The 14,349-nt window shown below is 39.2% G+C and overlaps 1 protein-coding gene across 6 annotated transcripts in view; it reads right to left on the reverse strand.

The window, feature by feature from the left end:
- The window catches only part of SHANK2 (SH3 and multiple ankyrin repeat domains 2), a 480,993-nt gene that overhangs the window by 291,404 nt on the left and 175,240 nt on the right, over nt 1-14,349 (reverse strand). For 4 of the 6 annotated variants that reach the window (XM_089521401.1, XM_089521400.1, XM_089521399.1 and 1 more), the window contains exon 11: nt 1,151-1,457. In XM_089521401.1, coding sequence (XP_089377527.1) covers nt 1,151-1,457 — 307 coding nt within the window. Of the gene's footprint in view, nt 1-1,150; nt 1,458-10,392; nt 10,570-14,349 lie in introns of those variants that run through there. The other 2 variants (XM_089521404.1, XM_089521403.1) reach the window with 1 other exon arrangement.

The following is a 14,349-nucleotide window of genomic DNA, read 5'->3' on the forward strand; positions in this document are numbered from 1 at the left end:
TGGAGTGTGGTGGAATCTCCTTCTTTGAAGGTTTTTAGACAGAGGCTAGATGGCCATCTGTCGGGAATGCTTTGATTGTGAGTTCCTGCATGGCAAAGGGTTGGACTCAATGGTGTCTTCCAACTCTATGATTCTATTATATAAGGCAATAAATAAATAAAATAAACAATAGTAAGTTGGGTGACAGTACACACTTTCATATTTAAAACTGTTACTGAATCTTACAATCTGCTTCCATCCTATTATTGTTTAATATAACTATGCAAGATTTAACAAGCAACTTCTAGATTCTGTTTTGTTAATTTTTTTAAAAAAAATAATAATGTGTGATTTCCACTATACATATTCTGAATACAATTTCATTTTCATATTGGAAAGCAGGCAGGTGTCAGCACTTAAATATTCTGATTATATTGTTTAGATGGAATTTATGTATAGCCAATTATACAATTCATCTGGATATTGAAAAAATGTAGAACATTTGGACCCAACATCATGATAAATTATCTCAATTTATTCACTATAATTATCATTGATGCAGGAAAAGATTTTCAGAAGTGCTCATATAAATGTTCCGCTCAACTCTGACAAAACAGAAATAGATGCCAAACCTCAGAATAACAATTGAGGTTAGATGCCAAACCTTTTGTAGAAGTAAATTCATGCTGCTACTGGAAAATTCCCAATGTCTAATCACATGTACAAATGTTTTAAATGTTATGTGATATAAAGTTTTAAAAAATGTTTCAAGGACTATTAGGGAGGAAGTAACAATTAGAAAAAGAGATACACAGTCTAGGAATTCCTGTAGACTAGGTTGAAAGGACAAACATAGTTGCTATGGAATGACTGGAGAGAAACAATTGCTGAGCTCAATGACAACACATTTGAGACTAAGCAACTATAAATGTTACCATAGTTTTTGGCAAAACCTGCCATTCCTGCACTCCATCCCCCCTAGTTATTTCTTTCTTCTGTCTTTATCCTCTGCTTTTTGGTTATGGCTGGAGGATAGCAGTAAAGAGACTAGCAGTAAAGATTCAGGAGAGGTAAGGTTCATTTGTATTTAGACTTTTATTTGTTACCAATCTTTTAAAAAATACACATGCAATAATTTTCAAATTTAAAAAATGGAATATTGAAAGGTCACCTGACATGCCGGTGTTGCTGCCGTTTTGCATCCTCTCCTAACCTATTTAATGATGGTGAGCGGCTCCGAGAGGATGAAGTGTAGCTCCCAACTGTTCTCACAGTTCCATTGGGATTGTTCTGCATCTGTTGCAGTAGATGTGGTGAAAGGCTACGGTGTGAAGAAGCTAAAGAAGAGGCTGACCAATCAGGAACATTGATGTTCAGATTGTTATCGCTGTTGGATCGAAGCAAGACACGAGGTGTTGCCAAGGTACTTTGGGGCCTCCGTCTTCTATTCGAATAAGTAGGAGCCTCTCTAAATGGCACTAAATTGAAAGGGAGACAGAATACAAAATGATTCTCCAGCAAACACATGTGATTTTAATCAAACATATCATATAACCCACCCACCCCCTAAATCAGCAATATACAGTGCCCCTTGAAATAGGATGTGAAAGTATGCCTTGACTGATTGTCTAATCAAGATGAGCACTAGAATTATATTTAAGCTGCAATTAAAATTAAAGATAACTTTTTGCAGAAACACTTTTTGCAGAAACACACTGAATTAATAAGCAATAAAGCTCCACATTACTTAAAAATCTCAGTGACATTATATTTCACTGTAAAGCCCAGAACTGGAGAATGACATTCAGCAGTCGATGCTAACCATTTCTGACTCATGAACAACAAGCAGTTGTTGGCATTCATCAATCTCAGAAAAATCATATTCATTGCTTTTTAATATAAGAAAGTTGAAGGGGGCCATACTAGACCAAGGGCCCATTTTCCTTCCTTTCAGTTTACCTTTCTATCAGTTGTATCACCAGAGAAGACCCTGTTTTCAAGGAGGCTGTCCACATTACCAATATTACTGGAAAATGAGGGATCCTGGTTGTGTGCAAGGCCTCGGTGAAAAGAGGAACCTCTCCTCTTTAGATACATTGCCTTCTATGTAGACAAAGTGATGATAGAAAGGACTGGGACTAGATGCTTGCCTGCTCTTGTGTGATGAGTAACTCCTGAATAGGGCTTATTATTAATTTACTAGCATTATCATAATGTCGGAATCCACACAAACTATTGTTAGTTTTATATGGTTTATTGAAACAAGGTTTATCAATATTGTGGTTTGTAAGGTTGTTTCATGTCTTTTAAAGCACTATTGCAAAGTAACATTGTTTTAAAGTTCAGACACAATGACAAACTGCATTTAATTAAAAATGGAAGTGAACACTTTCAATCACTTCCTTTCAAACATAATCACATGAATAAGACAAGACAGAGTTGCTTCTGGTCAGTCATAAGACAGATCAGGGAATAGGGACATTGCCTATGCTGGATGGGGTTACCCTCCCCTGAAATCTCAGGCTCGTAGCTTGGGTGTGCTCCTGGACTCCACTCTGAGCCTGGATGCCCAGATTTCAGCAGTGGCCAGGAGTGCATTTGCATAGTTAAAACTTTTGTCTCAGCTGCGTCTATTCCTTGAGACGTCAGATCTGGCTACAGTGACATATGCCTTGATTACATCCTGTTTGGTCTACTGTAATGCACTATGTGGGGCTGCCTTTGGAAACTATTTGGAAACTTCAGTGTGTGCAAAACGCACCTGCCAGAATGCTGACTGGGGCCAGTTATAGGGATCACATAACTCCCTTGCTGAAACAGCTGCATTGGCTACCAGTTCATTTCGGGGCACAATTCAAAGTGCTGGTTATGACTTTTAAAGCCCTACATGGCTTAGGTCCAGATTGTTTGAGAGACCGTATCTCTCCATACAAACCTGCTAGAACCGTACAATCTTCCGGGGAAGACTTTTTCTCAGGCCCTCCACCATCACAGGCTCACCTGGTGAGGACATGAGAGAGAGCCTTCTCAGTGGCTGCTCCTGCTCTCTGGAATGCCCTTCCACGAGAAGCAAGGCTGGCCCCTTCCTTGCTTGCCTTTCATCGTTAAGTAAAAACGGCTCTGTTCAGGTAGGGTTTATATGGGATGGATATTGTGATTTTATTGTGGTTTTAATGTTTATAATTTTATATTGTTTTTAGCTGACCTTTTAATTTTTTATTGAAGTATGTTTTTAGAATTGTTATTGTGAGCCTTGAGTCCCTTCAGGGAGAAAGGGGTGATAGAAATTTAATAAATAAATAAACAAACCCTTCTGGGGTTTGCGTCACTGGGCACAGCCTTTACATGGCTGCGCCCAGCAACGCAGAGAAGAAAGGGGCCAAGCGGCCCCTTTCTCCTCCTCCCTACCATCGCCAGGTGTCCTTGGGGCTTGAAGCCCCAAGGACACCCCTTTCCAGGCCGCGGGGAAGGGGCCTTTTGCCACTTCCTCAGGGCCTGCAAAGTGGCGGATCGGGGCCTTGGAGACTGCCGGTCTGGCAGCTGAGGCCCTGATACAGCAGGGAAAGGGGCGGGTGCAGGCCGCCCCAAACGGGCAGTCTGTAACCCGCTTACGTAACATAAATTAGCAGCTCAAACCTTTCTTCACCTAAAATTTCATTAGGTTGGTCTTGAATAAGTCATTCTTTTTTAAACCTCAGTTTCCATTGATTGATTGATTGATTGATTGATTGATTGATTGCATTTATATGCTGCCTTTTTCCTGGTGTGGAATCCAATGCAGCTCATAAACAATAAAACAAATATACCTAAAAACATAACAATAAAATTAAAACAAAATTCAAAGTTTGACATTTTTCAGATCATAAATGACACAATATAAAATCATTAAAAGCATGCAAAACTTAAAGTAGAGTTCCCTACCCACATAAGAAGGCTTCCTGAAAGTATTTATACATTAAAAGCCTGTTTGGACAAGAAGGTATTTGCCTGCTGGAAAAAGCAGAGTAGAGAGGGTGCCAGCTTAGCCGCCTATGGAAGGAAATTCCACAGGATGGGAACAGCCACTTAGAAGGCTCTCTCCTGTGTACTCACTAAAGGGACCTGATGGTGGCAAGACTGAGAGAAAGCTTTCCCCTGAGGGTCTTCAGGGTCATATGGGGAAATACTGTCTTTCAAACAATCTGGACCTAAGCTGTATAAATCTATATAGGTTGTGACCAGCACTTTTAATTGTGCCCAGAAAAAAACTGATAGTCAATGGAGCTGTTGCAACAGATGAGTTAGATGCTCCCTGTGATTGGCCTCAGTTAGCATTCTAGCTACAGCATTTTGGCCCGCTCAAGTATCTAAACAGGTTAAAAAGGCAGCCCCATGTAGAGTGCATTGCAACAGTCCAAATGGGATGTAATCAAGGCCTTTAGTACTATAGCCAGATCTGACTGCTCAAGCAATTAGCAGAACTGGCACACTACATTTAACTGTGCAAATGCACTCCTGGCCACAACTGAAACCTGTGCATCCAGGCTCCACCCAAACTGAAAGGCTGAGATTTCATAGGGATAACATCCCTATTCTCCAATCTGCCTTTTAGTGATGAGGAGAATCTTTGTCTTATCTAGATTAAGGTTCAATTCATTTGCCTTCATCCAGTCTATTACTGACAATAGATATCAATTCAGAATCGAGAGATCTTCCTTGGAATCCGATGGGAAGAAGAAATTGATTTGGGTGTCATCAGTACTCCAAATTTGAAAATTTCATGTAGATTTTAAACAGAATGGGAGACAGAACCAAGCTCTGAGGCTACAAACCAATAGTAAGGGCATAGAACAGGCATCCCACAGCACCACTTTCTGAGTTTGACTCTCCAGAAAGGACCAGAACCATTGTCAAACAGTGCCCCCAAGTCCCATCCCAGAGACGTGGCTCAGAAGGAGACCATGGTCAATGGTACTGAAAGCCACTGAGAGGTCCAGCAGAACCAATAGGAACACATTACTCCTGTCCAGTTCCCTATGTAGGAAATCCACCAAGGCAACCAAAGCTCCTCTCTGTTTCATACCCAGGTCTGAAGCCATACTGAAATGAATCTAGATAATCTGTTTTATCCCATAATACCGGGAGCTGGAAAGCTACTGCATGCTCTGTGTGATTCAGGAAAGGAATATTGGAAACTGTCCTGTAATTCTCTAGCATGGTGGGTTCAGGGTTTTTATTTTTTTCAGTAACGACTTGATCCCAGTCACTTTTAGGAAAGACGGAACCCTGCCTTGCTGCGGTGAGGCACTTACCACTCCCCATACCCACTCCCTCTCTGACTGCTTTCAGAAGCCAGGAAAAGCAAGGATGCAGTTCATACACAGCGGTTCTCGTTTCTCTTAGGGATCCTGCTCATATCCTCAGGCTGCACAAATTGAAACACATTCAATAACACAGGATAATCTGTTGCCAAGGTGACTCTAACATGGGAGCAATAGTATACAAGATTTTTCTAAGGACTATTCAGATTATCTTTGTGTGAGCATGCAGTAAATGCACAAGTGCCAAATATTAAAATAGGCATCCCTACACCAACAGAAGAAACCTATAGTCCTCTCTTCATCTCTGCCCCTGATCATGCTGCCTAGGTTTGATGGAAACTGGAGTCCAAGAACATCCGGAAGGCCCATCTCATGCCTATGTCAACATGCAGAAACAAATACAGAGCTGCTGGATAGGAAGGTAGGCCTCATGAGGAAAAAAAGAGAACAGTGTGGCATAATATTGATTCCACTTATCAAACCTTGAATGTACATATCATGTTACTTTTTATACATAATTCTCCTCTTGATATGACTTTCCAACCATCAACTGACAGTGCTGGAGAATATATTATTTTTTTCTGTCAGAGCAAAAACTAACTGAAAGATCTGTCACAATGGCTAACTATGGCTATTTCTTCACAGTCATGAAGCGATGGTATTTTGCTTTCCAACTTCTACATCAAAACTGAGTTGGGATGTGGTACTTCAGCTGGTTTAGAAATCTTTTCAAGAGGAAGAGACTGAAAAGGAAAAGGATAGCAGAAGCCTCAGGAATGTACTGTTCATTCTGTAAGAACAGGGGACATTTAGCTTGCATAAGGCTGTTGAGGTTATTAGACTACGTTTTCATCCTCAGAATGGAACATTATAAAACTTGCTGATTGTCATCAAGATAATGCTCCAGAAGCCATCCCATAAAACAAAGATTCACACCGCTTTTGAAAGTACAATATTAAAATTTCTGCTGCTCTTGAAAGTAGAGCTTGTTACCCAACATACTGCTTAAACGTTATGTAACTCCACGGCCCTCTTTAACACGAATTAGAATGTTTACATATCCCATCTGTCCATCCACAATTACACATGGGAGAGAATTTTAATCCCCCCCCTGCACTTACCATCACTTGGTCATTACAAAATCAATTGTAAAATTCATAATCACAATACTGTCTAGTTTTAGAAATTAAATTTTAAAAACTTACCTGAACTATTTTCTTGTTTTTTTGTTTACAACATTTTGTAAAATTTAAGGAATTGTTGGCCAAATGGGTGCTTTATTATCTGAAACAGTTTAATCAGAACTTTTCAATGCTACAATCAAAGTAGAATCCTAAACTTGATAAGCCAGCCCATATTTTTTTTAAAAAACTTGATTTTAATCTACCTTTCCACCACCAGAACAGAGCATGATGCTATGTAAATAATGGGAAAATAGCCATGTGCTAACAGCTCCCAAGAGTCAATGAAAAAGGCCATACCAAAGATAACTGAAATTTCAGAAAGCAAAAAGTCCTGTTTTCAGACTTCAGTCTTTATCTGTTACTGCAATTTTACCACAGCACCCCTCAACTCAGATGAAGGCAATGACAAACTTTCTCTGAACAAGTCTTGTGAAGACAGTCCTGTGACATGTTTGTCTTAGGATCACCATATGTTGGGAAGCTGTTTGAAACCAACAACAACCTCCAACGTAAAAATGCTGCAGCTGTGTGAAGGGGGAATTCCCACAGACCCAGAGCCTTTCCTTGATGTGTCTTAGAATACAGTGGACCCTTGTTATACACTGAAGTTTGGTTCCAAGATCCCCTGTGGATAACAAAATCCATGGATGTTCAAGTCCCATTAAATATGACATTAAATATGTCCTTTATAAAAATTGGAAAATCAAGGTTTGATATTTGAAATTTATACTTTTTTGAACATTTTCAAACTGTGGATGCTTGAATCCATGTATAAAAAATCCGTGTATAAGAAGGGCCAACTGTACTAGCCAATGGTATAAGACAAATTTTATTTTCCCATATTTTGAAGGAGGTTTTCAAACATTTCTAATAAAGCCATACTGAATAGCTTTTGACTCATTACTTCATTATTTTCCTGCCTTTATATCTATAGGAAACAGCCGTAACCAGGGATAAAGAACTATTTAAACCCTGGGCAAGTTTTGAAGTGAAATGAGTTCTACTCTGTTGATGAGGATGATGTGAAAATTGGCAAAGGTTTGCATTGGAATGTAGGCCTGATTGGCAGACTGCTCATGGCTTCTATTTTTAAAAAGTATTTAACGTAACAATTAGCAAAACTTTTCACATAATGAAGGTTTTATTTCACACAAAGGGGCAAAGCAGATGAGTAGCTTGAAGCGGCCTCCGGCTGCTGCAGCTGAGATCGGCCTGCAATCCGCCAGGGACCGTGCGGACGAGAGGGCCCACTCGGAAAGTGGGGTGCCTCCCCAGTCCCAAACTGGCCACCAGCAATGAGCAGATTTTTGCTGGTCTTTTATCAGTGGCCCTGGGCAGCCTCAATGCAACTTCCAGTCACATTGGGGGCATGCATCATCTTCACACCACACCCCCCCCAAAGCGGCCAGAGGCGGCTCCTTTTGGCCCATCTAGCTTGGGCCAAAATTATTGATAACAAGCTAACAAGTCTCAAGCTTTCCTGAGAAGGCTCCTGAGTTCTCATGTAATCCTTTGCACTCCCCTCTGAAATAACACACCAGCACTGCAAGTTTTCCAAATGAACTCTATGATGGATGAACTTTGCGATATACCTTTGGGCTGTAAGGAAGCTGACCACTGCTGAGTCCAACTTCACTAAAAAGCCAAAATCTAATGCATAAGGCATAAAATTAAGGCACTGAAAACTGTTGTGGTGCATACATAAACTTGCTGTTTACTGTGATAATTAACTTCTGCAACACATCTGGAATGCATGTAAAGATTAAAAGCCTTTGGCTTGCTGAAACTTTTATATGCATATTCACTTTTGTTGCTTGATAGGGATGAGCAGATGACATATACATCCCACGGTAATCAATGTCAAAATTCTCATTAACTCAAGAGACAGGAATGTATCTCTTAGTGGAATTAAAGTACCAAAATTAAACCTAGAACCTGTTTTTCTTCTCATTCCTTAACAATTAATATTAAGATTTAAATAAACTTGTTTAAATAAGGAAACTACTGTTTCAAGGTATTCTGTAAAACACAAATATGTTTTAACAATGATGAAAGGAATGGATTGCAATCAGTATGATTCTTCACTTCCACTCCATCTGTTATGATCTAAATTTCTGTTTCAGCAATTTAGCAAATTAAGTACATTCATGGGTTGTTTTTTTAAAGCAAAAGAAAATTATGTTCATAAATGTGTATGTATGTATGCATACTGAGAGAAAGTATGGCTGTGTGTTTAAATATTTAAATTAATATGCCAAAGCTATATGGCACAAAATTCCAAATGTTAAAGCCAAAACCAAGTTTCCTAAGAAAAATAAACACTTGGTTCTACAGTACATGTCCATGCAACGTTTTTTTTAAAAACCAACCATCATTATATATTGTATTGATTGCCTACTGAGCAGCCATTTAGCCACCTTAGCATTAGCCTTTCAACAGGTTATATTTTGTAAAATATATGAGGTACATTAAGTTCAGCTTTTCAAACTTAGCATCTGGGGAAGGCCCTCAGAAAATATATGTTGCTATTTAATCTGGGTGGTAGTATCCCCACTTTCAAAATAAACAATCTTATATGAAATTACAACATATTCTTTGGACTGAACCTCAGATTACTGAACCCAGTTTACTGAACCCAGAACCCACATTACATTAAATGTAATGTGCTTCTGTCCCACTGAACTCAGGGGACTGAATTCAGACTTGACCTCAGCAGTTTAACAAGTCATGAAGAAAAGCACTAAGGTGACAGTTTTCTCATACTCCCCCTTTCCCACACACTCCAGCATCACCTTCCATCCTGTTCTAGAGAGATCTTGGGGTTTCAAGGAGATGGACAGAAATCAGAAGAGGGATGATTCAACAGAAAGCCTCTGCTGGATCCCATTGCTTTCCTTTATTCTTTCATTTATGGACAGGCAATCTGGATCCATCCCTATGAAAGGCTTTCATATTAAGTCCAGAGCAAACAAACAAGAACTCAAAATAGCTTTAATCTAAGTATTCCAATTTAATGTGTTAATGGACTTGGCTACATATTTGCTCTCCATATCAGGACCCCCAAATTTCAGTGAAAAAAAAGAGTCACACAAAAGTGATTTCTATATATTTCAGAATTCAGATCCCCTTTCTACACCAAATGACAAGTGTAAAGAGCTTTTCACAGTTCTTGTACTAATTTTCACCTGATGTTAACAAAGCATTCTTTTAAAGATAAAAGACAAAAATCTTTTTTGAAACAATGTACAAATGTCATGCTATGCAGAAAATTAGTGATAAACCTCTATTGCTACACAACTGTTATATTTTCTCTTTCCCATTTCAATTTGCACCCTTCAAGTGGGTAGATATTTCCAATATGCGTTTCACAGTTACTACTTATTTTATGTACAGTATAAACACATGTCCTATTTTTAAAAGACAGGTGACAAGAATGTGCATGGTTAAGTGTAACTGAATTGTTTTTCATTTTTCATTTTCATTTATTTTCCAAAATTAATTATAGTAGCCAAACTATATAGATGAAGATATACAAGCAGAACTAAAGCATGCTTCTAAGTAATTATAACTTCTTATGAATTAAATACGACTATCAACATCCATTTAATGTTTTTCCTTGATCATGTGAACTGTATATACCTAAAATTCCATAATAATACAAACCTAAAAAAACCACCCAAATACATATACTAGGCATTAACAGAGCTTTATCTCTAAACTGAACATAAGGTTTCTCTGAGACACACTAAGATAAGTCACATGCAAGCTCCTATAATGAGTTGTCTGAAAGGAAAACCTAACATAAAGGAATTCCGGAAAAGATCCAGAAGGAACTTAGTATAATTACATAGTAAGTAAGTGGATCATATTAAGCAAGCAGAAGAAAATAGCAGTTCCCAAGCATCAAGTGCTTTGCATTCAGTGCTTACCTTCTTTCTTTGTTAAGGCATTTAACAAAGACTTCATTTTCCCTTTCACTTTAGCAGCAATCCTCTCATTACATAACCTTTGATGAAATGAAAAAGGAATAAAAGCTATCCAATTTCTATGTATTTTAACTGACTGCACCCTGACATAAGCAGCAGGTTTCTGGGCACCGTATAACTAGAAATATAGCTGGGCATCGAGTTCCCAGCATTCTGGTGACAAAGCCCACCCCACATTCTGTCTGTCAGCTGGGAGCCAACTGTGCGTAGACTGGAGCTGCTCAAAAAATCTTGCTATCTTTCATAGTATTAGTCATGTGAACACCATCGGCGCAGTCTTTGAAAGATTCTCCTGGTTTTGTAATGGAGACATTTATGAGTAAGGGAAGAGGGATGACTGAAGCAAGAGGAAGCAGTGCAGGTTGAATAGGGTCAAAATTAATATTTGGAGAGAGAGGAGAGCAGTCATTCATCTTAGCTCATGTCAGCATTTCAAAAGCTAGAGGGAAAATATTGAAAAATCTGGGAACTGTGGAACTGGTGAAAATCAGACTAAAAAAATCTTCCTGATACTTATAGGCTGGTTTCCAGCAATGCTTTTTCAGCTTCACTGCTAGTATACAATTAATCAATTCCAAGTTTCACATGTTTTCAGAGCATTCAGATAAAATTGGCAGCCCAAGTTTCTTAAGGCACAATTGTTTCTCTTTAGTTTACGGAAAAACTTTCTTCCACTAAAATAGTTTTTCTTCCCAACAAAAACTTACTATACCGCTAATTTTTAATAATGCTTTTCAAAAGTGTTATTTGGGGGAGTGGATGTCTTCCAATGCATGTCTCTGGATATATAGGAAAAGGTTTCTAAAAACCAATTGTGAAATTTTTACTCAAGCAATACTAACTTCAAAACAATTTTCTTCCAAGTTATGGGTGAAATAGGCTACCCCTGTGAAAGCCGGGTTGGGACCACAGCAACTGCACACCATGGCCCCAATCCAGCTTTTTGCCAGCCCAAAAAGAAGCAACTCCTTTTTCAGCTGGCAAAAAGCCACCTTTTCCCATGCCGCTGTGGCTTTAGAGTGCACCTGCAGCTAACGCTACACCACCCAAGGGTGGGTGGCAGGATTCTGGCTTCCAGGTGGCTTCATTGTGTGGCATCAAAACACCGTGCTCTGAAACCACCTGGAAGCCGGCGCAAATGGGTGGCGTGTTTCACTCCTATGTTTGTACAGGATTCCAGCTTTTATAAGAGATAATGCCAATGAAAATGAATCTGGAAAGAAGGAGTCCCTTTACATATATAATATTTTACTTCTCACGAAACTGATGCAGCATTATATTTTAAAAACCTGAACTTTTTACTACTACCATATACAAAATCAACTGTTGCCTTATAAAAGATACTGGCCTAAACTTGAATAAATGGACTGTTTACTAATAATAGTTGTTTCACTGCAGTGCTATCTGCCTCTTGTTGGCAAGGTATCTGTAGTTAAAGTCTGCCTCTCTTAGTTGCTAAGAACAATTCCTTCAAGAATGGGAGGAGAGGGGGTGGGAAGAGCCACTTAAAGCTAGATTTTATCTTCCTGTGCTTCTGATTTTTTAAAAAAAAGGTGTAAAGAATTAGCAAGTATGAATAAATAACACAAACAGTTTAGGACTCATTGAATATTACAGTGTTTATGTCGCCCTTAATTTTTAATGGAAAAAAAGCCATCTAAGCCAAAGAAGGTATTTTTAGGTTTGGAATTTATTTTTAAGCTTTGAGTTGCTGCAAAGATCAGCCCAAACTCCCTCTCTTAGCTGAATACTATACAAACCCCAGCCACAGGAAATGAGAGGGCAGAAATATGCATGGGGATCATTTGGATTGTAAAAGGTACAAAAATACACTCATAACTTTCTACAAACACATTTTCCAGAACTTTTTCTGAAGAATCCATGACTTTCACTCATCTACTTTTTAAAGAAGCATCTCTCTCTCTCACACACACACTCTCTCTGTGGATATATATATACATGGATGTGTGAAAGTTTGACTCACAATGCATGCTCAGAAAACATATCCAGACACTAGCCATGTTAGCCATACAGCAAAGTACAGTAACATCCAAAATCCATAAAACAGCAATATTGAGCCAACCAAAATATTCATTTAATCAAAAACCCAGAAAATCAGCATTACAAAGGAGCTATTTACTACAGCTACAAAGAAACCTCTATATCTTTTACATAATTTAGAGCACATAAGTCAGACAAACAATGCATTTTTGTTTTACAGAAATGCATTCTTTTATATGCAAATACTGGTTATGGTTTCCTGCCATTCTGAAATTGCCTCCCTGAGGCTTACATGACAAATACAAATGATATACTTTTACTACTGGCAAGTCCTCCCTGCTTCTCCTAGCTCCCAAAAATTTGTGTTATGGAAAACAAACACATAAGAAATAAAAGGACAGAGACTGGAGTGGGAGGATATTTTTAGCTGAAAGGGGGGGAAAAGCAAGTTAGAACTGCTGCAACTAAAGTTTGCAGGGATGTGGGAGAGGAAAGGAGAAGGTTGCAAAAGGGAAATACAGTTAGCCCTCCGTATCCACAGATTCTGTATCCACAGATTCAACCATCCTTGATTTTGTCATTTCATATAAGAGATAACATACTGTTGTATATTATGGGACATGAGTGTCCACGGATTTTGACATCCAAGAGGAGGGGGATCATGGAACCAAAGTCCAGCAGATGTGAAGGGCCCACTGAACATCAATATATGACACTCACAAAATTCAACAAAAGGAAATACAAATTTTACCCCATTCCTAGATTTCATCTTAACTTTTGTTCCCAAAGCTCTTCACAGCCCTTTGCGTGTTTGCATACCTTCAAGTTGTTTCTGACCTATGATGACCCTAAGGTGAACCTATCATGGGGTTTTCTTTGTAAGATTTGGTCAGAAGAGGTTTGCCTTTGTCTCCTTCTGAGGCTGAGAAAATGTGACTTGCCCAGTGGATTTCCATGGCTAAGTGGAAAACTGAACCCTGGTCTCCAGAGTCAGTCCAATGCTAAAACCACCACACCATATTGGCTCTCCCACAGTCCTTTACTGACATAAAAATACATGATCTCTTTTTTTTAAAATGTGGGTTTTGCCTTTAGAGCTTGGAGAATTGTTGTTGTTGTTTTAATTAAATTTTCAGAATGACCCTTCCAGTATAGCCAGTATCTTCTAGAAGCCATAGTAACCACTTCCACCTGAAAAAATTTAAACTCCAATAAAAGGATATTTGTTTTGTGAACTGGACCACTGGGATGAGGAAAATTAAGGCTGGAAAGAAATCAGAAAGTAGGTGTCTTTGGAAGCATGTTCTGATGAATACTGGCTCAAGTAGAGATGGAAAGTTTGTCTATACAAGATAAGCAGGGAATTATAGGAGGAAAGAAGAAACCATTTTGTATAGAGCTGCTGGAGGAAAAATTAAAATTAGATATGGATTGTTACATGGAGACAGTGGTGTCCTACACCAGGGTGTCACTCGGTGCAGGGGGCAGGTGTTGGGGACAGAGTCAAAAGAGGCCCCTCCCTCCCTGCCCTGTGTGACTTTACTTTAGAGTAAAGCCACATGCAGCAGGGAGAAGAGGACCTGGTGCCCCTATCCCTGCTCTACATGGCTTTACTCTAAAGTAAAGCTGTGTGGGGTAGGGATGAGGGCCCCTGGGCCCTCTCCTTCCCAGCCAAGCTTTAAAAGAAAGTCTTGCTGGGCAGGGATGGGGGCAGTGGGCCCTCTCCCCCCTGCCACATGCCATGGCGCACAGCAGAGAGGAGTGAGCATTCACCTGGTGCAGCCCACACACCCCACACACATCCCTAGTGAGATGAACATAATATATGTGTTCTGTGGTTGTAGTTTAGTGGATATAAGAAGGTTACCTAGCTTTTAAAGACAAAAGTGATATAATTCC

This window comes from Sceloporus occidentalis, unplaced genomic scaffold (assembly GCF_023333645.1).
Source record: "Sceloporus occidentalis isolate IW3139 unplaced genomic scaffold, rSceOcc1.0.p SCAF_4, whole genome shotgun sequence".
Taxonomy (NCBI): domain Eukaryota; kingdom Metazoa; phylum Chordata; class Lepidosauria; order Squamata; family Phrynosomatidae; genus Sceloporus; species Sceloporus occidentalis.